This window comes from Aspergillus caelatus, assembly GCF_009193585.1.
Source record: "Aspergillus caelatus strain CBS 763.97 unplaced genomic scaffold BDV27scaffold_327, whole genome shotgun sequence".
In the NCBI taxonomy this organism is placed as follows: domain Eukaryota; kingdom Fungi; phylum Ascomycota; class Eurotiomycetes; order Eurotiales; family Aspergillaceae; genus Aspergillus; species Aspergillus caelatus.
The window spans coordinates 9,560-35,316 of NW_022475590.1; the positions used below are offsets into that span (position 1 = coordinate 9,560).

General features: G+C 46.9%; 9 protein-coding genes across 9 annotated transcripts; 5 read left to right on the top strand and 4 right to left on the bottom strand.

Moving 5' to 3' along the window:
- Positions 1 to 524: 524 nt before the first annotated feature.
- On the top strand, positions 525 to 2,790 carry BDV27DRAFT_68007 (uncharacterized protein). Its single transcript, XM_032077292.1, has 2 exons — positions 525 to 2,003; positions 2,068 to 2,790. The coding sequence occupies exons 1-2, from the start codon at positions 537 to 539 to the stop codon at positions 2,443 to 2,445; spliced, it is 1,845 nt and encodes a 614-aa protein (XP_031921588.1). The 5' UTR covers positions 525 to 536; the 3' UTR covers positions 2,446 to 2,790.
- Positions 2,791 to 4,322: 1,532 nt separating this feature from the next.
- On the bottom strand, positions 4,323 to 5,729 carry BDV27DRAFT_150368 (cytochrome P450; the record flags this gene model as incomplete). The annotated part of the gene is made up of 2 exons (XM_032071217.1): positions 4,323 to 4,673; positions 4,731 to 5,729. The coding sequence occupies 2 exons, from the start codon at positions 5,727 to 5,729 to the stop codon at positions 4,323 to 4,325; spliced, it is 1,350 nt and encodes a 449-aa protein (XP_031921589.1).
- A 130-nt stretch (positions 5,730 to 5,859) lies between these two features.
- Positions 5,860 to 7,749, top strand: BDV27DRAFT_169349 (bZIP transcription factor; the record flags this gene model as incomplete). The annotated part of the gene is made up of 2 exons (XM_032075010.1): positions 5,860 to 5,865; positions 6,646 to 7,749. 2 exons carry the CDS (start codon positions 5,860 to 5,862, stop codon positions 7,747 to 7,749), a joined length of 1,110 nt encoding a protein of 369 aa, XP_031921590.1.
- Positions 7,750 to 8,716: 967 nt separating this feature from the next.
- BDV27DRAFT_137613 (alpha/beta hydrolase) lies at positions 8,717 to 9,749 on the top strand. The gene has a single exon (XM_032069027.1). The coding sequence runs from the start codon at positions 8,808 to 8,810 to the stop codon at positions 9,639 to 9,641; it is 834 nt and encodes a 277-aa protein (XP_031921591.1). The 5' UTR covers positions 8,717 to 8,807; the 3' UTR covers positions 9,642 to 9,749.
- Positions 9,750 to 10,209: 460 nt separating this feature from the next.
- On the bottom strand, positions 10,210 to 12,110 carry BDV27DRAFT_137614 (uncharacterized protein). Its single transcript, XM_032069028.1, has 5 exons — positions 12,059 to 12,110; positions 11,953 to 11,981; positions 11,515 to 11,900; positions 11,179 to 11,440; positions 10,210 to 11,114 (listed from the first exon to the last, which is right to left on the bottom strand). The coding sequence occupies exons 3-5, from the start codon at positions 11,821 to 11,823 to the stop codon at positions 10,330 to 10,332; spliced, it is 1,356 nt and encodes a 451-aa protein (XP_031921592.1). The 5' UTR covers positions 11,824 to 11,900; positions 11,953 to 11,981; positions 12,059 to 12,110; the 3' UTR covers positions 10,210 to 10,329.
- Positions 12,111 to 13,681: 1,571 nt separating this feature from the next.
- Positions 13,682 to 14,391, top strand: BDV27DRAFT_163510 (uncharacterized protein; the record flags this gene model as incomplete). Its single annotated transcript, XM_032073555.1, has 2 exons — positions 13,682 to 13,806; positions 14,073 to 14,391. The coding sequence occupies 2 exons, from the start codon at positions 13,682 to 13,684 to the stop codon at positions 14,389 to 14,391; spliced, it is 444 nt and encodes a 147-aa protein (XP_031921593.1).
- Positions 14,392 to 17,208: 2,817 nt separating this feature from the next.
- BDV27DRAFT_150372 (FAD-dependent oxidoreductase) lies at positions 17,209 to 19,702 on the top strand (the record flags this gene model as incomplete). Its single annotated transcript, XM_032071218.1, has 4 exons — positions 17,209 to 17,444; positions 17,501 to 17,900; positions 17,970 to 18,143; positions 18,227 to 19,702. The coding sequence occupies 4 exons, from the start codon at positions 17,209 to 17,211 to the stop codon at positions 19,700 to 19,702; spliced, it is 2,286 nt and encodes a 761-aa protein (XP_031921594.1).
- A 308-nt stretch (positions 19,703 to 20,010) lies between these two features.
- Positions 20,011 to 21,709, bottom strand: BDV27DRAFT_163513 (fungal specific transcription factor domain-containing protein; the record flags this gene model as incomplete). Its single annotated transcript, XM_032073556.1, has 3 exons — positions 20,011 to 20,251; positions 20,322 to 21,028; positions 21,083 to 21,709. The coding sequence occupies 3 exons, from the start codon at positions 21,707 to 21,709 to the stop codon at positions 20,011 to 20,013; spliced, it is 1,575 nt and encodes a 524-aa protein (XP_031921595.1).
- A 2,568-nt stretch (positions 21,710 to 24,277) lies between these two features.
- Positions 24,278 to 25,543, bottom strand: BDV27DRAFT_163514 (uncharacterized protein; the record flags this gene model as incomplete). Its single annotated transcript, XM_032073557.1, has 2 exons — positions 24,278 to 25,330; positions 25,376 to 25,543. 2 exons carry the CDS (start codon positions 25,541 to 25,543, stop codon positions 24,278 to 24,280), a joined length of 1,221 nt encoding a protein of 406 aa, XP_031921596.1.
- Positions 25,544 to 25,757: the final 214 nt, after the last annotated feature.

Consider the following 25,757-nt stretch of genomic DNA (forward strand, 5'->3'; position numbering starts at 1 on the left):
TGGAGCCTATACATCCGGTCACTGTCACCGGGAGATCCGAGAAGCCAAGCAGCTGGCTGAGAATTAAGAAGGTTCGAAGAAACGCAACCAGCCAGTCGCATACCAGCAAAGAGGGAAAGAAAAAAGAAACAATGATATATATATACATATAACGTTCCTTAGCTAAATGATTCCTTCAAACGAAGTCCAGCGAATGGGTACTAAGTTAAAGGGTATTCTGTCTATACCTACTCCTAGAGCTTTCCTTCTGCTTACTTCTCTCATTCTGCGGATATTCACGGAGTTGCAATGAGATTGGTCTTGGATTGGACATGATTTTGGCCTCAATCGGTAAAGTGTGAAAGTTCTCTAATGAATGAGGTCAATATAAGGGAGGATGTCTCTGACTGTAACCTGCCCTGGAAATTAGTGAGCAGTTACGTTGGTAGAAAGGCGGTGAAAAGTGTGGCAGTATTCCCGTAGCGTACCACCCTCCCTCCACCCTTGCAACTTCATACTTCGACAAAAGGAAAAAAAAAACTGTTGCTGTTTCAAGCATGACCGCCATTCAACCCGTAGCGGACCCTCTCGCCGTCCTGCCTCCTGAGATTGTTCTGCGAATTTTGGAGTTCACCCCAATCTCTGCTCTCGCATCCCTCACCGCAGTCTCCAAGGCCTGGCACCAATTTATCGACGTCACACATCAGGAAGCCATCTACACCTCCGAATCAAAAACCGCCCAACCGCCTGGAGGGGCCCGTGATTTCTCATTTCTTTCCGACAATACTAGCTTCACTAAGCTGTTCGAAGGCACAGCGTCATGGAAGGACCTTTGTAAGCGCCAGACGCTGCTCGCCCGTAACTGGGCCGAGTCCCAACCAGTTTGCCGGGAGTCTGTAGTGCAGATCGGCAACGATCCTGTCTGGCGATTTCGCCCGGACTTCAAGCGTCGGTTCTTCGTTTCCACATCCCATGCAGGTGGGCTAAATGTCACTGATATGGACACGGGCCACAGTCTGTGGCGTCTTCCTTCCACGTTAGATAGTGACGAGGATGCGGTTCGTCCATACGCACATCTGGAGTATCAAGACGGGATGGCTGTCTTTGATCGCGAAGGGGATGCGGTCGAGGTCTGGCAGGCGGGTCTGGAAGGCGCAGCACGTGGAGAGTTCCGGCGTATCGCGGTTTTGAACCACGATTGTCAGACAAGAGGCTTTCAGTTGTCTTACTGGACACTCTGTGTAGTGTCTAGCCAGGGACGGGGTTTTGTGTATGACATGACGCAACGACCCCCCAAGTTGACCACGCGTGTTGATATCGAGCATGGCGCCATCGGCCATTTAGACCAAAGCAAAGATGCTGTGATTTACTCCATGGGGAAGGGAGGCTATTACGCCTATGATAAAACGTCTGGCGCGTTTTTGGGTGCATTGCAGCCGTCGCATTGTACGGACAAGTACCATATTAGTCCACCGGCCGTTCCTTCTATCTCGGAGAGCGCGGCCCTGGCGGGAGCCATGCGACACTTTCCGCCAAATCGAACATTTCCTCTTGGGGTACCTCGCAAAGATAGCCTAACGCCCCTCAAGATTGCCAAAGGCCCCCTCCCACCGCCCAGTGACCCTGGGCATGTTAGGCATGGCGAGGACGACTGGGGAGCTGGCATGTTGCACGGCAACGTTTTTGTCGGCTTCTCACGCGCTGGGCGTGTCTTCGTTTGCTCCGACTGGCGCAAAGCTCTGCACGGCCCAGGTAGTCTCGCGACGCACAGTTCCCTAATTGAATGTGAGTCGGATGGATCGGGTTTTGACTTGGGTGGCTGGTTATCTGTGCGCAACCACCGCCTGATGTTCGAGATCGAAGACCGGATCTATGTAGTGGCGCTTGACGACGATAATAGAATTCAAGACATCGATTGTCCCGCTCGCGCATCATATTCGCTGCTCACTAGCTCCGCGCCCCAGCTTGCGGTGCCGGTTAGTTTCATGGCGTTGTATGATGACGCGATAATGACCACTTTCACAGTATGTTCCACCACAGTGGCCAATATGGAAATAGAAGCAAGAAAGCTAACATCAAAACCTGCAGACACTCGGTTGGCGCCATCCCCTTCCAGGCGATGCGGCTCCACAGGAACATGAAGCTCACACCCGTCTCTTCCCAACTAAAGCCATCCGCGTTGTCAGCTTAGCCCCGGACCTTTCTAACGACGGGTCTTCCTCGGCCGATTCAGCCCAAGATACAACAGCGATACGGTCTTCGGCACCAGAGGCTTGGCGCTCGCCAACACAAACTGGGCTGTTGCAGTTAATTAGTATGCTTGGTGACGAGCTTGATGAGTTTGATGATGAGCTGGAGGTACTGGAAACCGGGGATGACGATGAGGGGTGGGAGGATGCGGATGAGACTGAGAGTGAAGACCATGAGCAGGAGCATACGGCTGCACGTGCACATGAATCAGCCTAGACTTAAGCCTGCTTCATGAAGGATATTTGCGTCTAGAGGGTTTCGTAGAAACTTCTCTGCGATTTTCTTAGCAGATCTTGCCTTGCTGGTGTATCCAGAACAAGCTGCTAACGAGGGCCATGGTATGTGCACTGCGCCTGTGTAACAATATGATAACGAAGGCGACGAGGCGTATCAAGGAGACCTTTTCGATCCCAGGGGCGCTGTTGATCAGCACTACACGCAAGGTGGAGACCAATTCTTCGAGGGAAGGACAAAGATACGAATCTGGCCTGTCCGGGTGTGAGACTACAGGTACAATGCAAATCACGCCGGTTTACAGTCTGTGGACAATACGGAGCAGGATCCAATCCAGAACGACATCGAATGACTATCATAATGAAATCCAATGATGCCTGGATCTTTTTGCCGGTCAAGCTTTCAACTCTATCTCTAGTGGAGAATCAATACAAGCAACAAATACAATAAAAGCAGCAGCGAACACATGGAAGACTACGATCAAGGAATCAAAGGATACGTTTGAAGCTCAGCACTCACCATTGAACTTCGTAGTAGAAGCTCAACCGGACGGCCCAAATGGTGGTTTAACAACTACTCAGGACAATTGCACGAAGAATAGTGCTAGTAAGTACAATATAAAGGTTTGGGTTTGGTAGAACGACAAGATCAGTCTTACCATCTGCTCAGAATCATAAGGAAACATTAATCATCTTGTTATTTACACTAACAGACCTAGGATTCAAGCACTTGAACAGGCCCAGCATTTGTCGATATCTATAGTGCGAGTAGAACGAGCAACGGACCATGCTATAGGTATTCCGGAATAGCCGATTTGTAAGGAACGAGCCTACTTCTTCAGAGTTATTGGCGCCGATTGCGATCGCCAATGCGTCAGCTTCAGACAAACAATCGCCCGGGCTCAGGCATTCAGTCCCAAACCCCTTAGCTAATAGCGAAGTGCACATATTCTTAGAGCTATACAGCAACGCTGGCTTGAACCATGACATGATAGACCATCCCGTGGTACGTAAAAGCCAGTCAGGCTAGTGCTTCAAGGAAATCTTAGACACAGTAAGCAGTCTTTAACGAGCTGATAGGGACACATGAAACTGACTATGGTATTGTGATTGCAAGTAACGGTATGCTATGAGAGGTAGAGAATTGCCGACCTCCTACCAAGGGTAGGGGGTCGCTACGTCCTTTATATACACAAGGTAACTGAGCATCATAGGGTTAAGCCCGTGGTGCGGTGACTAGGGGTATAGCTGCCGATAGCCGCTCCTTAAGGTAGTGCTATAGTATAAGGTTACCCCACCGTAGCTGCGATCACAGTATGGTGTGTTCGACATGGAACAAAGCCTCTGACAAGCGTTCCGCCAAATAGATGGCTGCTTCTGTCATTTCACCACCCTGTTGCTTCTGCAGTCTGAACAGTAGACAGTCTTCTCCACTAATTGGCAGCAGCACAGTATATAGTCTACAGACGTCGTCTTAAACTGGTATCCAGGACCACATATAGAGCTACATCTAGCTTCCCCTCTATAGACTTTATTATATCAACAAGTTTAGGAGACCCAATATATCTGAATCTTTGTTAAATAGGGCTCGCTTTTTAACTTATCATTTTCCCATAGCACATGTCTCGCGTGGCCCTTGAAAACAAATCAACGTAACATCTTGTTCGCTATTCATATTTTGTATTGTTCCAACGTATATCTTATAATTCGCTTTATTTCATGTTGCGAGAAATATCATTAGTCCAACAAGACAAATCTTTAAGTCAGCTTTTGTATGTTTCAGAAAAATGACTCCGTGTATCCTACCCAGAACCCACTCAGACCAAGCCGGGACGGGCTCTTCGGATTCCACGATCAATCCTAGTCCCTAAAGCCCTCTCGCAATCTCAGCTTGCACATCAATGGAGGCTTCTCCCACAATGTGTACGCCTTCTGGTCAGACCATCGTGTACTTTCTTGGCACAGTTCCAAGTCAAAGTTCCAAAGCACACGTGCGAGTATCACACGCATTTCTGCATATGCGAGATTTCTGCCGATGCAATTGCGTGGACCAGTAGAAAATGGCTGCACAACACCCCGGTTATCCGAGAAGAATGGCGAGCTTGGATCACTCTTAGCTTCCGGTAGCCACCGCTCGGGGATGAAACGATCTGGAGCGTGAAAATTGGTTGATGACCAGTAGGCTGCGGACTGGTGAACCGAAACTTTGGTCTATATCTAGTCAGCCCCTGTTGTTCGTCACGCTCTAGTTTTCTCGCCTGATCTTACCCCGGCAGGAATATCATATCCGGAAATGCAGGTTGGAACTAAGGTCCTCCGCTGTAGGCCTGTCGGCACAGGTGGGTATAATCGGAATGCTTCATCAAAACAAGCCAGCATGTATGGAAGCTCGGTACTGACTTTTTGAGCGCTTATCTCGGATTCGCTCTTCATCACAGAGCGCACTTCGTCCGTTAACTTGGCTAAAATTTCAGTATTGCGTAATATCCAATATGTCGCTCCTGATAGTAGGGTCGCAGTAGTTTCACTGCCCGCAATAATAAGGATATTGGAATTGGCCTCGAGCTCCAAGTCATTCAAGCTGCCCTTTTCGCCGCGATTACGCAACATCGAGTCCATAAAGTCACCGCGGTCGTAAGCAGAGGAATTCTGGAGCCGCTTCTGGACCGTTATTCTTGAGTGCTCTAATTGCTTTTTGCGTGCCTCCATTATTCCTTCAGGCATAAGGCCGAGAATAGTCTTGAATGCCAAGGGATATGCGTCTTTCAATCGTATAAAGGGAATTGCCTTGATTGACTGGAAAATGGTTGACACCCAATGGTGATACTCCGAGTTATCTAATCCACCAAAGGGCTCTCCAAAGGCTAGGTCACCGATAATGTCAAATGTTGTGAGGTTATACCATTTGACCATGTCAGCTGGTAGGTTCGACTCGGCAACCCCTTTAAGTCTCTCTATCAGTTTGTCGACGTAACTGTTCATCAGAGGCTCTTGGGCCTGAAGCCCTTTGGCAGAAAATGCATGAGATAGAGCTTTGCGATAGCGACTGTGGTCGGTGTTGTTTGACGAGATTATGTCGAGCGTATTGCTACCTGACGTCAAAACTTTAGGGAGTTGCTGATGTCCATGACCGTATATATCTTTCCATGCCTCTGCTGTTATGAAGGACACTTCATCACGACCAAATCTAACCACGGGACCGTATACAGCATGGTGCTGACGTATATCGATGTCAAACCTCCCGCGGATAGCGGAAGCATGTCGCATAATGGGGAAGATAATCCATGACTTTGGTCCTGGGATTCGTCGAAGGGGGTGAAGATAGACGTACCATATGGCAGCTAACACGGCATAAAACAATAAGACAATCACAGGCCACAGTACGAGGTTAAACGCCATGACGGCAAACAGCCAGGTCGCTCAATCAAGGATGCAAAGGGTGTGTAATGATTGCAGGCTCAATATATATAGCCCTTCAACGGTACTTGGGGCCGTTCTTTAGACCAATGTGGGGTTTTGCTGCACACATCGAAAAAGGGGGGTAAAGCGCGTCTACATGTTGGCTATAGGAGAATGTTCAGTCATCATGCATAATATACATGCCTAAACGGGCCAATTGAGGCATAGGATGGGGTAATACAAAGTCCCTATGCATTGAAAAGCTAGTCTCGGTTTAAGATAGCCGGACGGATTATGTATGGAATTTAATCCGATAGAATGAAAATGAACGGCTACGTCCTACTCCGTTCTCCGAGGATTCACATCTAGTCATGAAAATGACGATCATGCTCTTGGCTCTCCACCCAAAGTCTTTTTTATTTTTTTTTTATTGTTTTTATTATTTTTTGTATTATTGCTGAGGAGACGACTTGCAGAATCCGATTAGCCTACGGCCGACTAAATCGAGTTTCCGAACAACCTGGAGATATTACCAAGTTTACCAACAGCAACGCACTATGATATCGGAGTAGTACCTGGCCCAGTGCATCATCCCGATGGTGATTATAGGCTAGCTGGCTGCTAAACACCATCTTTGAGATAAATAGGTGAGAGTGGGCCCCCACTAGAGAGTAGCCCCACACCACTGACTCGCTCGAGGGATTTCCTTCTCCGCTCCTTCAACTACTGTGCGATAAGTTGATAACCTCGTATACACGGATGATATCATGTATTAGACATGCAGGCCTCAAAGCCTAAGTCTGTCGGCTCCATTGACAAGAAGCGAGCTCGCGATCGACGCGCTCAACAGAAGCTCCGCGCAGAACGGTTAAATCGCACTCACTCGCTCGAGCAACAATGTAAAGTGTACGAAAAAGAGATACAGGAGCTCCGGGCCGAAAATGAAGCTCTACGGTCAGCCCAACAGCGTATCCGAGAGATTGTATGTACATCTGAGCTAAACAACCATGAAACACTGGCGAACCGCGACGGCCGGGAACCGAAATCCGTGGAGGTCTGCCCTGCTATATCACACGCCTGTTTGCACCATGCTGCTCATTATCCAACAGTTTCGGGACATCCGTCAGGTTTCTTTAGATATCCTCTAAATGACTCGGTACCCCCTATTGAAACCATCGTTCAGTCGTCCAATGGGACATCGCTCTCGCCTGCCAAGTTCACCGGGTTGAATGTTGCTAGGGATTTAGATTTGTCCCTTTGGAGCAGGCTTCCTCTCCATTTAGCTCAGGAGCCGTACAATCCTGAGAGTCTCTACTCTTGCTTTAACCGACCAGATCTCGTGCAGGCATCGCCCGACGAACCTTCGCCGGTGGAAATCCTATATGGGTCAAGCCAGAACTTTTTAGCCGACAGAATACATAAGGCGATACGATTTTGGCCCATTTGTGATCCTGAACGCTTAGCAAGTGGTCTTCTGACGTACAACATGGTAAAATGGCTAACACGGCCTTCCCAAGGGTCTTTTGCCCGTCTGCTTGAATTTCAAAGACCGGTAAACGACCAGCTACAGAGTCCACACCCGCGTTGCATCGACTTCGTTATGTGGCCAGCTCTCCGTGCGAACCTAGTCAAGACTTTCCACTTATACGACCTCAAAATGGTATTCGCCGCGTTTACATGCAGTCTTAGAATCCGGTGGCCTTGGGGGAAGTCTTTTTTGGAGCCTGACACGGCGAATTCATTGCAAGTACATAAAGAATTCTATGATACTTTCACCAGAATCGAGGGTTGGGGCCTATCAGATGAGTTCCGAACTCAATACCCGGAGCTGATGGTCGGTATAGATATTGAAACTCTTTCGATTATTCCATCTTTGGCTGCTTCTTAAATTAAATATTCTCTACATTCCTGTATGCTACTGCCATATTTCTTACCACCACCAATAATTTTAGACTGGCCGGCTGAATGAAAAGTTTCTCCGATGTACTACCCAGTGTTTTAATCCCCCAATCACGTTTCTAACAAAATCATCTAATCGATGGAGACGTGCAACCAAAAGCCCTGAGGGTAATTTTTTGCGTCATCCAGTTACAAACCTTGTGGGGTGAGTGGGGACACAAGGCGAGTCAGCGGTCAAGGAACTTAAGCAAGGGTAATTTATACGGCAGACTTGCGATCTTTGACTGAAATCTTACTCTCCCTAGAATGGCTCTGCATTTCTTCACCCAGCAGATCATGTTAATGTACCCCATAGCCCCTTATTCCTTTGTCGTTTTTGTTGCCAGAAACTTTCTCCCTCCTCTCCGATTCATCCTCTAAGCTCGTGTGACCAAAGAGCTCAATATTCCCACAACAAGGAACTGCTTATAAGATTAAGACCCCTCTTTGCGGCCCCCAGAGAGAGCCATATCTCCACGGCTTTTGGAGATGATTGCTGATTCACTACGAGTGTGTATCACGTGAATTATATTACTCAAGATCTTTAATCCACACGTGCCGCATAAAGAAAATTAGATTGCCGGCTCCCACAGATAAAGAACACTGCAAGAATATCTTCAAACATTCACCACAAAAGCCTGGGGTATCATCATGGCGAATGAACTGAGTAAAACGATAGATAAGCCTAGCTCAGAACTTTCAATTGCATCGACCCAATTGAAAGGATATATCCCCACACTCTGAGGCTTGAGTTTAAACTCTTTTAACGATATGGCGCACGTTTGGGGTGATCCCGAGGTGCTTCGCATCAGGGTCAACTAAGAATGACCCGAATGCCGACAATATCCACCGATATGAGAAAAGTTAAGCTATCCGGTATTTCGGGTTGATGTTATCGCGAGGCCCACACTCAGTATATTTGATCCCCGCACAGGTATTCACTTTAGCTGAACAACAACTTCTACTTCTTGCAAAGATTAATTTCTATTCCTCCTTGATAACGCCAAAATGCTCGAAGCCGACCTGTGCTGGCCTCTGTGGGGGGAGAGCTCGGTGGATGGCGCCTTCGAACTCGACGCACAGGAAGACGATCTAGCCCAAGCAGTTGTCACCAAAGTCGAGCGTCCTTTTCTCTTTGGTTACCGGCCAGCCAAACCCAATGGACGGGGAGTGCTAATTCTCGGAGGCGGTGGCTATGTTCAGCTCATGGTTGGTCGGGAAGGCATCGCAGCTGCGAAATGGCTAACCAGCCTTGGGTTCTATGCCTTCGTTCTGGTCCACCGGTTTCCAACCGCAACAACTGGTGCCGAGGCGCCTTTAAATGATGCCAGACGCGCGTTCAAGTTGATGGCGGAATCCGGGCTCATCCCGGAGGGACAAGGCATCTGCGGCCTCTCTTCCGGTGGTCATCTCGGAGCTGCGCTTTTGGCCCAATATCCTAGCGCATGGACATCGCCTGATCCGGATGTCCCTCCAGCTCAATTTGCTATTATAGGATATGGACCAATCTCGACAAATGCGGCTGGCCGTACTATCGTTGCGAATAAGCCACCCCTTCTGCCTCTGGAGAAGCAAGCTCTATACGACTCATTACAGCCAGATGTCCAGCTCAGTGCTCCCGCACCACCTACTTTCATTGTTTATTCTAATAATGACCCGGTCGTCCCTGTTGTAAACGCCTATCGTCTGGCCGATGGCATTGCCAAAAGTGGAGGATCTGTTGAGCTTCATGTCTTTGCCGATGCGCCTCATGGCTTCGCCTTCGATACGGAGAATCTCCCTGTTTCTAACTGGTCGTCAATGTGTGAAGCATGGCTGAGACAACATAGTTGGATAGAATAGGGTTTCTTTTGATATACAGCTCCTCGGGGCCTTTTGGTAATGACTCGGGGAAGGGCTTTGAGACAAGGAAATCAAAGAAGACGGAGAGTTCATGTCTGAGGGTTCATACTTACAGGGACTGGCTCCCTTATTTTTTGTATAAAGGAAACGATATTAGAATTCATTGATTGATCCATCGATGTATCACTCTAGTGCACTTTGAAGTTCATTCTTTGTGTTCTTTATGTGTATATTCTACGGTGACTTGCTTTACGGGGATTACTTCATGGAGCAGTGACTGCTTCTGGAACTACGACTGGTGAGACCTCGAGCACGATGTTAACTGTGGTGTTGAGTACCTCAAGTTAAGGAATGGCAACATCCTGAGTAATACGTCAAGGATAACTGGTGTATTATTAGCAGGAATGCTGTTAGAGTCATTTACGTGGTAGTTGACTGGAAGAACGGGCAGAAACTTTGGGTAGGGAAGTAGTTTGTAAGGAAAGATGTGTTCTAGTCGAGATAGGAATTTCAATATACATCCGAATGCTTCTAAGTATTCTTATCTAGTATGAATTGAAAGCCATATGTTCAATAATCTTTATAGCGACAAGCCCGAGCGACAGAAACGTCATACTGTTGGGTAGAGCAAACTAGATGAAATATCAACTAGCCGATAGAAAGATTTGGTTTTTATTCACCACCAATATTAGGATTCAACCACTGGTAGCCTCCAAAACCTCCGTAAATCTTCTTTCAACTTCAAACAAGGCCATCCGAGATGGAATTCTGCGGCTGATAACAGGTCCAGGAGAACCTTTGTCTCCCTCGGATCATGGAATAGTTCGCCGCATAGCCCAATAGCCAAGCCTGCAGTAGATCGGGTAGTGTGGAACTCAGGATTTGTTAGAGCAACCCCACATATGACTCGAACACACTCCCGTATTCTGTCATCATTGTCTTGCATGCGACGGAATCGCCCAATCCGAAGGGTCGAGGCGTCCGGATCAGATGCCAAGAGGAGAATGCGACATAGTTCCAGATACAGACGGGCCGCGACGTGGCAGTCATTACAATACCAAATCTTAGGGAAGCAACTCGACGGTGGATTCTCTGCTTCGCTATAGATCGGCATGAAGGAACTCGGTCTGCTATCTTCCCAGTCTTGGACATATTGCATCAGATCGTTCCAGCGATCCTTAGTCCTGAACATGACTTCGCCATACGCAAAGTCGGTTATCTTGGCCGTGTGAGCGATGATCCGATATGTCCACATTGCTTCAGAAGTCGGACCCAGTGATGTATCGATATTGCAGTGGTCTGTAAAAGACCCCACCGGTCGTTGTGTCAGGTTCGCGACGAAGATCTCTTGTCGCAAGACCACGATCAAGGCGGCATCTGTGAAGCTTGATGTGCAAATGTTTCCTTCTTTAATTCGAACAAGGATATGGGCAGACAGGGTGTGCGAGTCTACAACTTCTCTAGGAGAAGGCTCTGTACACAACCTCTTAGTACATATCATTTTATGATTGCAAGATTTTCAGGACGTCGCACACACCTGTCATTTCTTCAGAGAGACGAAGGATTACGGCTGACGCGAAAAGAGACTCGTCTAGTGTTTTCTCAGAGTTATCAAGGGCGGATATCAATGACTCAAGGCAGTATTGCTGGTATTCATCTGCAATCAATCGCTCGCGTTCTGAATGCGAGCGCTGATGCCTAGCAGCCACCGTCAGAACAGCATACATGAGGATAGGATTGCTAGATGCAGAGCTGGCGATGTAGGTATAAAAATGCCGGCTCGGGTCGCAGTAGTCAAACTACAGTAGAATTGCAGGAAAGTACGGTTAGCCATGCCCCAGAACTTACGATGTAAAAGCCAGGGAGCACCTACCCAAGGCGAGAGGGACGTCATAAAATATTTAAAAAGAGACGCCTCGTAGTCGCTCTTCAGCGGCGAGACGAGAGATTGAGATCCGAGGGGGGATAATGTCGGTACAGGAACGGACACCTGTGAAGGAGAATTTTGGAACGACTGCTGAAGATTATTATGGCCCTCTGTCTTGCTGTTTGATGGACCATTGCTGTCAATTTCCGTATTATTCTCGCTAACAAACGTTATGGTGCTTGCCGGACGGCTGGGCTGGAGTCGATAGTCCTCCGAATCGTTCTCTACAGAGGCGTACTCAACAAAGCGGAACATGCCATCCTTATGGCTTGTGCATGGCTTATTTGCCCGCCGGCAGCCATGGCAAGAATTACCATCTGAGCCTCCTTTGCCTTTATCGCGTTAGTCGTCTCGTGACTTGAGCTACTATATAAGGTAGCTTACATCGTATGTGACGGGTCCGACACCGATCACTGAGGAAGTATCAATACAATGTTCCATGCGCTCAAATTCGTATGCTGTGGACTAGCTGAGAGCGAAATCTACACACCAAGCTTTATGACGGCCCAAACGGGTTCTAATGGTGGTTTGAACTGGTGAACGATTGTTACCACTCATAGAAGACCAACTAAAGTCATGGAATAAGTGCAACACAGTAAAAGAGATGGAAATTGATAAGCGTTTTGATTAAATAACAAGTGGGGAATCTTCGGATGAAAATATACCGGGTCATGTGATTGGTCCGTACCGGCATTTGTCTTGCCTACAGATGTTTGTTTAAGCTCTGTTCAGTCTCTCTAGTGATAGAATTGATTGATCACCGATCGCAATTAACTGTATCTAGACTGGATACCTTCTTGTATAGTGTTCTTTTAGCGCGTAGAATGCATTCTAAACTTGTTTAGTTAAATTCCTTCATTCTCAAGGCCATATGTACAATTGTCAGTTGACACCCACACCGCTACTGGCGTTCCTCGGGGGCCCTACCTTGACATTTCCACCACTTAAATGTCAATTCTACATCTTATATCGCAAAACAATAAGATTACGCTCTATTAAGACCACGGGCAGCTAATCTAAGCAGTATCGAGTTCCCAGACAAAATAATATAGGATAATTATAGGAATTCCCACGGAACTGTAAACAGTGCAGACAGCTAAAATCTCGCGAGTCAATGTTTGATAAAGAGTAAAAATGTTGGATGAATAATTATTTTATCCATCCCAAATAGGAGAGTTATACAAAGATATGGGTCCCGTATGAGTCCTACGGGAGATCCTTGAGACAAAATCCCCAATGGAGTAGGGCTAAACTTTTGCTAGTCCCGTGGAAGTTGTCACACTGATACCACCTCCTTAGTTCGACAAACCGCCAGGCTCTACCACGTGAGGCTTAAGATCACCCTTTGTCTGTTAAGAGATCGGCGTAGCCACTTACCGCTGCTGGAATGATTCAGGGTTGGCTTCAGACTGAGCATTATTGGTAAGACCTGACGCTAAAAGTCTCTGGGAGCTCGTGCGTGAGCTCGGAATCCACATTCCAGGTATCCAGAACCACTTTCTTGGTATCTGGAGCCTTCATTGAACCACTGAGAATGAGACGGATATGATTCACGAACGGAGATACTATGCTAGAATCACAGATCTGAATATTAAGGAAGCAAGTTTCCGAGAGTGCGGATCTTCCTCACGTGCAATTTAATAGCTACAAAAAGAGGAAACTATAACCCGCGAGTCCTAGTTAAAAGACATTCAAATAGGCGAAGAGAACATACTTCATCTGAATTTCAGTGTCTAAGGTTGTAAACCGAACATCGATTGCTCCTGAACTACCGCAAAAAGATTTCGTGAAGATGGATGTGCAGACAATGCGGCAAGTATGATAAAATACTAGTCCTATACGTGATTTTTCACATACTCTAATTGACTTTTTAAGTACAAACCTGATAAAATCACTGTTCGCAATGTACTTATTGCCACATTTTTGGTCGCCACAAATCTAGTTCAGGTTAGTATTCCCGTTTCCTCGGCCTTTGGAATCAGATAACAATTGTTAGATGATTGCTGCGATGACTGGAATCGCCGGTGGGAGAGCATCGAGTGAGTGTGTGATCTCCTAGCTTCTGCTCGTCACATTTGGCGTTTGGGAGCACCTCTTCGCAAAGCATCCCACAATGCCCATGAAAATTTTCAAGGCACCTTCTTTTCTTCCTTTGGTGATTGTGGTGCTCTTGAGCTACATGTCATTTGGAAATCTCCAATGGTATATGGTTCTCTGGCAGCAAGACATTCGAGAATGGTCTGTTTTGCAATTTTCCCTGGGATGGACGCCATTCGCTGTGGTTGGAACTCTGGGGGACTGGTTTTGCCGCGTGGTTGATACCTCGCATCGCAGCGCAATGGATTATTGCTATTGGCGCAGTTGCGACACTAATCAGTAACATCCTTGTCGTGGCGATGCCGGCACAACAGAGCTATTGGGCCCAGATATTCCCGGCTACCATATGAATGTATCCACTCATACCCTAACCTGGAATGTTAAATCTCTATACTGACAGTTTACAGTTCAATTTGCCCAGACTTTATCTACACGGCGGCTCAGATTGTCGCTAGCAACAGCGTTAGCCAGCGTGATCAGGGTATTGCTGGTTCGCTCATCAGAGCTCTAAATTTATACGGCTGCAGCCTGGGGATTGGATTCGGATCTACTGTTGAGGCATACGTCCACATCAAAACGGGTGACGTTCTGTTTGGCTACCGAGCATCTCTATATTTTGGCATTGCACTTGTGGCTATTGCAATTTTATTGGATGCGCTTCTGGTGCGAGTAAAAAAGGACGAGCGCCAAGGATGGGGTGTCACTGAAGAATCTCACGACATCTAACTGTATAGTATATTGCATGACAATGGTTATACAGGTCGGTCTACTTAAATACTCTGTATATGGTTGTCCGGTCCTTTGAGAACTCGCAGCACATAACAAGACTAAAATATAGTAGTATAGGAAATTATGTGACGGTGAATATTAATACGATACGTGACCCCTGTTACTCGTTGTTCCGAGGATTGCAAGCGATGTAACTGGTATTCTCTACAAAATCTCTAACAATTTATCAAGAATTTGATATATAGTCTGACAGCTAAGGTCAATCAACTGTCTCGTATCCAGAGGAACAGACAAATTCCTTATCTTATTTCCGTATATTAAAGCAGATATCCCATCTGGTTTATAATACCATAGCATCATTGGTTCACCTCCCATAGAAGTAAGTAGTACGAGGAATTTTGAGAAGGGTTCTAGCTAGTAATTCCGCCTAGGATCAAATGAAGGGCAAAAGTATCAATAATTCAAGCCTTTTATTTACCTGCCAAACGACTAGGTGTTCAGGCCTATACAATACCTTATACAAAGAACAGCAATTCGATGGCTAAAACCAATACAAAGAAATCATATTGGCGGCTGAATCAGAAGACCTTAGCCAATGAACAAACCAACCGGGAGAGTCAGGTTTAAGTTACTGTGCAACAAAAGACTATATTCCTTACAACAGGATTTTAAAGTGGGATATACAAACACTGTCATTACTAGTATGTTACACGTATAAGTCTGATGTAACAAGTATAAGCAAATCATTTCAGTTGTTCGAGACGCGACTACATAGTACCTACACAACGCAACAGATTCTTTATCCTAGAAGACCCTCTGGCTGGCTCAATTGAACAGTCTTGCAAGGACCCAAACATTGGCAGTTCCAGGCGTTGTTATGTCCCCCAATAAAGTAGACGGAAAAGACGGCGAGTGTCAATTATATAGCGCCGCGACCGTTGCATCTTGGACAATTCCCAAAAGTTGTGCCCTTACCATCGCATGGGGAGCAAGTTCTCCGACGGTTTCCGCTTCGATTTTGCTCAAGCCAGGTCCCTTTCCCCATGCATTCGAGGCAATTTCGATCGCACTGTCCTGCGCCCCGGCATATTGGGCACGTTTCCATAACGGCGTCGTTAATCCGTGGCGGCTGCTTCGTGGATATTGTATATTACTAACTGTTGTGTTGTTAGTGAGGTTGCAGCGCTGCCTCCAAGCACTTCATTGTAGCATCGGTCACGCACAAGATACACGATTCCACAAAGAACGAAATTATGTAGCAGGGGCTTGATCTTATGGTGTGCAAGTAACTATGTTGCCAAATTAATTGAGGCCGAGCCAGATGTGTATGTACAGTGTTTTTGGCTTCGCCGTTCGTGGCTCATCGAGGCATGGGCAATGGGTGTCTTTTAACCTCTCTGGCCGAGGTCATTTGACCTTCATAGACAGGACCATGTGATGGATGGAGAAGACATAAATACTTGATTGCTTCCAATTAGATCGATCGGAGTGTAGCACTTCTGGATGCCCAATATTGCTCAATGCATATGGCGTGAGGAAGAGACAAATGATACCCTTGTCATATCTGTAGGACTCACTCGCCAAGACAATAATACGTCGGAGATTCCGAATTTGTAGGATTTTTGAATCCTCTTCAAGTTCGGGGGTTTCGGAGGCACTCTCATTCGAGGGCAGGTTAGGGGCCATACCGCTACACAAGCGGATGACGGGGTCTGTGCCTTAAGGCCAGCAATAACTCAACCAGATTGGCGATGTCAAAATGGGCTGTTGTCTTTTAATATCTCTATCATACAAAAGGGCTACACGGTCGATTCTGATAACGTATTTGTAAATCTAGGATCAGGTATAACAAGCCTTGTTGATGCTCGGGTATTTCTCGTGTCGGTAGTTGGTTACATGCATTTCTGTGGAAAGGAGTCGATGTTTTTACTCTTTGTGGAGGGTATTCTCAACCCAGGAATACCGGTAGACATTGGTTCAGAAATAAGAAGTCGTCTCATTGCTAGCAATTTTAAGTTTGATGTATAGGTCACTGAGTCGGAGCACATTGAGGCTCATAGTGTATCGGATTCAGCTGTAAAGTATGATGGGCTTTGAATTAAACACTGGTAGGAAATATAATTCCTCAATCAGCTCATTTCCGTCCTGCAATGGTTCATTATATGTCTTCTTGTTTAACGGTATGATCAGCCACAGCTTCTCATTCCCTTCAGTATACTGTTTTCTCATCCTAGAGTACGTATAGCCTCTTTCCACTCAAAGAGTTCATCATCTAGGTAAAATATAGGAGACTTCCAACATGATCATACCTAAAAAAGAAGCATGTTTCTCCTGACCCAGGTACAAACAAACCCACCGCACATCTATAGGATGCCTCCGAGGGATGGCAGTTCGGCACGGATACCCTCAATTCCGAAAGCTCTCCACCCGATCTTCCGGCAAGAGGTAATGCCGATATTTAGATTGTCTATGGCTTTATCCTTTCTGCATTGGAGGATCTGTGAAGATCGACATAGCATGAATGATGAATCGGCGGCCAAGAGACCTTTAAGTGGGTCAAGCCTCAGGGGCTTTGGAGCCAAGAGTACTTAAGGCCGCTGACATAAGCGCATTTCTATACTCACAGCAGGTATGATACAGGTCCGGGGACGAATATTTAAATATCGGTAGCACCCACGTAATCATGAATACTCGAATATGTATCCTTTGTTCACTGTTCAGCCACAGAGCACTTTATACGGATAACTCAGCTCCATGGCGGAATTTAAGATCATTATCGCCGGTGGAGGCATTGCCGGCCTCACCTTGGCCAACATGCTAGAGAAGTTCGATATCGATTATCTTCTACTCGAAGCACACTATGAAATAGCTCCACCAGTCGGTGCTAGTATCGGCCTGTTTCCCAACGGCCTGCGCATACTAGATCAGCTTGGATGTTACGAGCGAATCACCAACTTGTCCGTACAACATCTCGAAGTGGCATATATGCGGGATAAAAAAGGCGACGTACTCTGCGCTTTGAATCAAATGTTCAAGCACTTGGAGAAAAGGTATGTAGAGACCTATTTCGCTGGTGGGGTCACGTTTCTCTTTAACCCAGGCATAGACATGGATATGGCCTGCTTTTCTTTGATCGGCAGAAACTTTTAGAAATTCTACACGACACGATCAAGCACAAAGATAGGGTATTGCTTAACAAAAAAGTCAGTGAGATAGATCTCATTGATGGAGGTGTCAATGTCACCACTGCAGATGGCTCGGTCTACACCGGTACACTCGTTGTGGGCGCAGACGGCATTCACAGTAAGGTGCGATCACTTATGAGAGACTGGGGCAACAAGCTCCAGCCAGGATATTTTCCCGCTAAAGAGGAGGATAACGTTCCTTGCTACTACCGTTGCAGCTTTGGTATTGCTCAACATGTCCCTGGGTGGGTTGAAGGCGAGCAAAATATTGTGATGGGTAATGGTCAGTCACAGCTTGTTGTGTCGGGGCCAGAAGGCCGGGTGTATTGGTTTCTGTTTGATAAACTGCCAGAAGCCAAGTATGGAAAGGATATACCCAGGTATACCAAGGAAGACGAGGCTGAATTCGTCAAGCAAAATTACAACCTTCCCATCACAAGAAGTGTCACTTTCGGCCACGTCTTTGACAAGCGACTATCGTCGACATTGACACCTCTGCACGAGATGGTTTACCAAAAGTGGTTTTTCAAGAAGATCATTACTTTGGGAGACTCAGCGCACAAGGTAAGTACCATGAGCTTTGTATAATCAAAGGCACCGGTACTCTTGCCCCATCCATATGGCTGACATCTTCGTTTATAATATAGCCAAATCCTATTGGCGGCCAAGGTGCTAATGGAGCAATAGAATCTTGTGCCGAGTTTCTCAATGCCATATTGCGAAAGAAACAAAGCCACAGCGGTAGCTTGGCTAGCTTGTCCGACCGAGACATAGAGGACATCATGCGCGAAACACAGTCAAACAGACATGATCGTGCTCAATTGATCGTCCGCACTTCCCATGAGATGCAGGCACTCAATGCTTACGAGAACCCTTTGGTCTCTACAATAGCGAACAGTCTTATCCTACCCTTTGCAGGGGATGAGTTGGTCCTCAGCCGGATGGGACAGGCTTACGCCGGAGCCGCCACCGTAGAGAAACTCCATATTCCACATCGGTCGAGACTCGTTCCTTTCAATGATGAGCTGCCAGCCAAACCTATTGATCAAAACATATCTAGGCCCATCCGTTGGGGTTTCATAGGGAGTATGGGGCTCGTTCTTCTTGTCACAACGAAGGCATTCCGGTTGCCCTTTTCAAGCCTCGGCGGTTGGGGAGAATCCGGCTCGGTTGTCATCTCATGGCTAGGTGACAGCCCCGGCCAGGAATTCTTGAACAAGCTGGTGTCCGTTTTATCTTTCCCTATCCTGGACAAAGACCCCTCGGCGAGGTTGCACCTTATCCATTTCCTCCCTCAGCTCATCTCGCCACTCCTGATATATACTATCGAGGCTTACCGTCTGGGGAACCAGGGATCGCTCTTAGCCCTACCAACCATCTTCAATGCCGGCATGCAAGTCCAGGGAATTGGACGAATAGCTCCCCTCCATGCTATTTTAAGCTCCCTCTATACACACGAGAGCATTCCAGGCCGTGCAGTTCCCAGAGATATAGCCTGCTCTCTAATCCCAGCGGTCACTTTGGGCTTCATACTGCCAACGGTCATGGTCTTCGCGTCAACCCCTAATCTTGAAGCCTGGCAACACTGGGTTGCGCTCTGGCAATTCGCACCGCCCTTAGTTAACGTCTTGACAGCGGCCTTCTCAGCTGGCTTCAAGCGGTGGCGACTTGGTCGCGAGGACCCACGAGAGGAGGTAGGAGCATTTGAACATTATGAGAAACATGATGTGCCAGTCCTCAAGCAGGTGTACACGTATGCATTCGCCGTACAGTCAGCAGTACACATCGCAACAATGGCATATGCGTGGTCCCATCCCAATATCTCAATAGGGAAGGCCTTCTTTGGTTTGCCAAACCCCTTCCGGGCCGATTGGAACCTCCCGACCATTTCGGAGCAGATAGCTACATTTTTCCGATACGATGCTGTGACGGCATTGGCGGGTTACGTAGGTGGTAATCTTTACTCTATCTGGGACCTCCGTCGCCTTGGATACATTCAAACACGCAGTGCGGTCAAGGCCGCCCTTGCGGTTATAGCGGGCCAGTTCATAATCGGCCCAGGTGCTACCTGGGCTGCCTTGTGGTCCTGGAGAGAGGATGCCATTGCTGGTCTAGCGAGGTAATCAGAAATCTGTGAGATACGGGTGGCTCAGAATGTGACTCAAGTCGTTGACCATTCTCCCGAGATCTGTTGATAGACCTTTATATGTAATTAGACATTCAATGTAACCTTTTCTTTGTCTTTTTTTTCCCTTTTCTTTTTCTTTTTTCGGGGTGTGGGGTGCAGTGTGTTTGAGTTGATATCATTGTTGTATCGGGTGGATCTAAGTGGTACAAAGTGAATGGAGATGAATGATTATACCTGTGATACAAAGATAGCAATAAAGGGTGTGTTCGATGAAGGGGCCCAGCTCCCGAGATGGAGCCAAAGTCAGACTGTCGCCTTCCGCATTGCACTTTGCGCAAGGCGTTGTAATTCTATACTGAGGCCCTTCACGAACTGGACCTGCATCCTGAAAGAACTAGGAGCCTGCGGCCATAGCTGCGCCAACATGCGGTCCCGAGCCATGTCCATTAATTCAAGGCTGGCATGACAGGCTTTATCACGAGGGTGGAGGAGGATGTCACAGAAGAGGTGGATCATCGCGGCGGTAACATAGGGAAGACAGAAACTAGAAGAAAATACGATAAGCGCACTGTCTGCAATACCTATAGGCGTTGTGGACCGGGGTGTGGACTAACAGAAGGTTATAGCGGTGAATCGGAAGCTCAGAATGCGATACTATCTTTAGCAGTGATCGGCTTGCCTCCACACTTAGGGCCAGACTGGAGCTGATGCCACGTGTGTCCTGGGTCCAGAATATGCAGCGACCACTTATTTGATGGATTGTTGCCATACAATAATGATATTGTAGTTGAAAGATAGAAGATGGTATATCCTCACCACCTGTCGGACGATGCGTAAGGGATGGTCGTACATTCATGGGGATTGAGAGTTTCCAGTCTTCCAAAAGCTGATCAAGGTCACGAATGGTGGACAGGAGTTCGGCATCCGTTTTGTTTCGAGCTACGACAGAGTAGAGTCTGCGATAGATCTGCGATTGGATGGTCGCCATGCGCGCAAATGGGATGAAGAGAGGTGAACACCCCAACAGCCCTATATTCTGAGCATTTGTGGTCTCGGTATCACAAAGTGTGAGATCACAGTGTGCATCGTCAAGACTAGGAGGAAGACCCGTCCGCAGGCTGTACTCTTGGTTAAATATGTAGCAGAGCCAGAACAAATTCCGAATATGCAATCGGAGGTCTAAAGATCTGCGGCCGACCTCATCAACATCAACTGTTTTTGGGAAGATATGGCCGCCAAGGTGGAAGACAAATCGGGTTGCAGTTGCAAACAGTAGCTCCACGCCCAACTGGTCGCCGAGAACAGATTGACTGTAGAGACACTGTGGCGACTCTGATTAGGTGCACCCTTTAATCGTGAACAAGGTAAGACTTACCAGCATAAGTAATGCCTGTAGCCCTTCTATTGTTATGGAGTCCCGAAAGAACCTTGGTATTAAATCATAAGCAGCGTAGGCATAATAGTCCGAGTCATCAGTCCCATGATTTTCTGTAGAATTAAAGAACATAGCAGTCACTGCCATGAATGCAAAGATACATGCTTTGGCGCTATCATTGCTATAATTTAAGGGAGATCGCTCTCGATAAGCCGCCCGAACTGTGTCCTCGAAAAAATGCGGGTTAATGAAGGGGAATATCTGAGAAAAGACCGAGGACTTGTACTCCTCGAAGCGTTTAAGAAGAAGACTTTCACTTGGTAGATGTATGGTACGAGTGGTCGTGGGACGAAGCGACGAGATCCGCCTCGGGGGTTGATATTGGTTCAAATCCACGTCTTCGCCTGTCTGTGCCTTGATCCATTGTCGACCCCCCGAGGAAAAGAAGGGCAAGCCATTGAACACACAGATATTCCTCAAGGCCAGTCCCGGAAAGTGCAGGTTAGGATCGGGAGTCTCTGTGTGTGTAGCCTCCGGGTTCCACGCCAAATCTATGATCATATCAATACTCTTTGGGAATCGAATACGGTCAAGTGGGCGTGTCCTGAGAGTCCAGTAATCCAACATACCTGGACTGCTATGAGAAGCACCCGCGGGTGAGGGAATAACAGGACTAACCGAAGGTCAAACCATAACAGCTGATTAAGAGGGAGGCATTGCCTTACTTTGGAATGTGATGCTGTTGCTGCCTCAGCCGAGCTCCATTACGGGTATATTGACAAGGAAGGTCGTGGTGATAACACCAGTTACATTTGGGGTTTGCTCGGTCGCATTGAATCTTCAAGTCACGAATATTTAACACAGGCGTAAGTAGTGTATTAATGATGCGTAAATACGACCAGGATAATGGGCACGACTACCTTTCTCTTGGAACAGGCGTCGCAGGCAAGACACTTGCGACGTCGGCGGATAACCCGGTTAGTAGACTTTCCAGTGGCCTCACGGTCTGACATGAGAGCAGGTAGCACTAAGTGTAAATAAAATCTATGTAGAGTCACCGGTGGCACAATTAATTCTAACTCAGAAGTAAATGCCCCTGAGCTGTCCGAGTAGTGATCTTGCTGGAGGTTATGAGGAGGAATGCCCGATACAATGCTGTTGGATGGCCATATCTTATATCTTAGCGTAATCCACAAGCGAGCCGGTCACCTCACGTGTTTTCTACGCGTCTTAAGATCGAAGCCATTCAACATTCAAGTAGAGTGCCCAACCACTCAAATATGTAAATGACTAAAAAAGATAGGAGAATTAGCTTTTATCACTTTCAGCTCCGAAAAAGGTAGGAATTCTGTAGTATTTGCGGAGCCGCACTAAATTCTATAGAAATGGGTATTGTAATCGCAATTATAAAGTTGTACGATAGCAACAAAACTCAAAGTTGGCGTTTAAATGATCGTCTGTTGCTGCTCTAGATATAGAACAGGAGCATAGGCGCTATTATATTTCTAGTTCGTAAGTTGGTTTAGCCTTAGAAGGCCGGAGAGTTTGGGGGGGGGGGGGTTAGAACTTTAGTATATACTCCAATTATGGAATAACTCAATTTGCCCTGTTTTCTGATGAGACGCATATACACTGATCACTTAAATTCGCGGCAGTTGTGTTCCTTATCAAAGTAGAATACGATGTAGCTCTGGGCATATGGAGCAGCGTCTGCCGTATGTTAACGACGAACATGGAACAACTTGACTTGTTCTCGAGATCACGATAAACACGGTCAGCTTTTGGCATGACCCTCGCTGAATATCAAGGCAATTGCTTACCTTGTGCGCCTCTATATTTCCAGTGTAGGTTGTGAGTTGTGTCATAATTCAAGGTCAGTTCTATGAACATATGTTCGTACACATGGAGCGAGATTATTGTTACCTGTGCATGGTTATCGAGGCAACAAAAGCGGAATAGATACCTGGATCATCATTACTATTATCTTACACGGACAGTGCGAAAACAACACATCGCAATGCCCTTCTCGTCCCAGAACCACCAAGGGCTCCACCTATCCCGGCCAGCTTGTGTATGCCATCCATTATTTATCCGTCTAATCACGAGTTTTCTAATGGTTGTTACCTGCCTCTACCTTTTATTATTGGCGAATATAAGTGGGCATGCACAAGCGATGATAGGCGGATATGCATGGACCCGTTGGATGATGTATCGGGACCGAAAGTGATGCATAATAATCTTCACCAGTCTGGATATAATGGTTTCGTGGATCTGCGGGATGTACAGCTACACAAGGTATTACAGAATTGGGCATCAAACATCGAAGATGGTCACTGGGACGTGGGTGAGGATGGCGTTGTCGGTGGTGTCAAAAGGTTTGAGGAAGCAGATACTAAAAAGTATTGGGCGAAGTACTGGGTACCGTCGAGCTGGTAAAGGTTAATTAAATTTGTTGAATGCTTGCACATATTACGCCATTTGATGCGTGATGCTCCGGAGGGAAATGGATATTTTTGCTGGTTGTCATGGGAAACTGAGAGCATTGTCATGAAATATAATTGCGGTAGTTCGCCACTATCTTAGCCAGCTATAGTATGATAATCTATAATCTCCTGTATCTATAGAGGTAGATAGGAAAGAATCCTTTGGTCGTATTCCTTCGGTGGGAGATAACCATCAATATCAACTAGTATTGACAGTCAGTCCAGCTTAAACTACATTCAAGAATATGTGTAAAGATTGAGCGTTTGATATAGGTACGAGCTTGTATCAAGTCGTGATCGTAGCGCTATGGAAATATTGTGGATTCATCAAGGCACTAACAGGGGAAAAGAGATGACTATAATCCTTGGGTTGAAAATGGATGATAGAAGCAGGCAGTGACGGCGGTTGAATCTCAATTTAGAAGCATATGAATCACAATGCTGAATGTCACTCTTAGTCTGTACTGCATTATAGCAAGCTATTAATTGCTTCATTGGCTCAATTACTTTGTCCATGAGAGGGAATACAGCAATATTGGCTCAATGCCTGTTTATTTCCTTGCACCTTCTGCAAATCAATATGACCCAACACAGCTCCCAATACTCATACAAGATCTCTTTTATCAATATCACCTATCAGCACCAATAGCCAAATCACACGTCGGTACATTACCAGCATCCAGACTGTCATTCCCGACTCCAGAATCAAACCCTACGACTCCAAATAAAGTTCGTCCAAAACAGAACTGCAATAAACCTTGTAGTATTCTCCTCCTTTCCATCCCCGCGCTGCAGATCGTAGTCCTACTGTCTTCCATCCTTCACCGCGTAGCCGCTCGATTCTCTCCTGCTTAGTTTCTCTGCCCGGGGACCTTTTCGGAACCTCGACCTTCTCCCAGCATCCATCACCCGCTTTGATAGGACTAAAGCTCCAGAACGATGCAGATCGCTTGATAGTCTTGGCCATTTTGCGGGTATGCTGCTTCTCTTCGATTTCATCGATCAGCACATGAATTGAGTTAAAACTGGAGTCGATTTGAGATCGCAGGGATCGGATACTGCTATTGTAGCGTCTGATGGAATCACTGTACTGTGGGGTCGCAGGTGCAGGCTTTCTCTCGTTTAAATCGATAAGTAAGTCATCAGTGCATAGTCGGGAATCTCTATTGTCTAGTGGTGAATCTATCGTTCTCTTGTATTTACCTGTGGCTGCACGAGGAACAACCTTGATAGGGAGTGGAGGAGGTAGAGGAGCTCGGTCTGGTCTCTCTCTCCGAGGTGCAGTGTTGCCTGGATCACGGAGAACTACCGTAGGCGGAGGAATCTCATCGGAGGACTTCCTGAATGTCAATGGAGGAGGAACAAGCAGACGGTCTGCTCTGCCATCGACAACTCTGGTAACGGCTCCAATGTCTGTATCTGGGCAGGAATTACTGTCTGAGATGAATGGATCCTCTTCTTTCCACTGAATGGTACTGTCGATGATATCTGTGATGCTGGTGACAAGACTGGGCACAGTTGATGGACTTTCTGAGGACTCAGAAGGGGAAGAGAATTCTCCCAGTGAGGGGAAGTTCGACTCCTCCGAAGAGCGGCTCGAGACCGGTATGGGAGAGGGCAGAACGGTGCTACAGATGTCAAACCGATCTAACGCGCCTTGTAGGAGTGGAACTTTGGTGCTGGAATACTTGTGAGCGGCTCGACCCATCTCCTCATAGCAGACTGCGCTGTAGAAGTAGAGGTACGTCTTGTAGACGGGGTGCAGCTGCTTTATATTAGTCTTAGTCCTGTATGGAACAAAGATACATACAGGTTCTCTAGCTTTCTCGAGCAGCTCCGTAGCCCGGCCAGCACATTGTTTGTACTGGCGCTGGATATACAGAAGCTTGACATCATGCAGAGCGGTCTTCCATTGATGAGATGATCTAGGAACTGATGGAGACTCAAATAAAGATGACCTGCTGGCGATTGAAGCCATTGTGGGTGCAACTTGGAGGATCCAGCAGGGGACATTGGGGACAAAGAAAGGAAGATCACATTTCTGATGATAAGAAAAACAAAGGCTCATCGCCGAGAGGACGTGACGTGACTGGACGTGAAGGCTCTGAACTAATGTAGCATACGTACGTGTATTGACACCACGGCAACCATATATCATAACATGGCGTTCTTGACAGTATAGTAGTTACTAA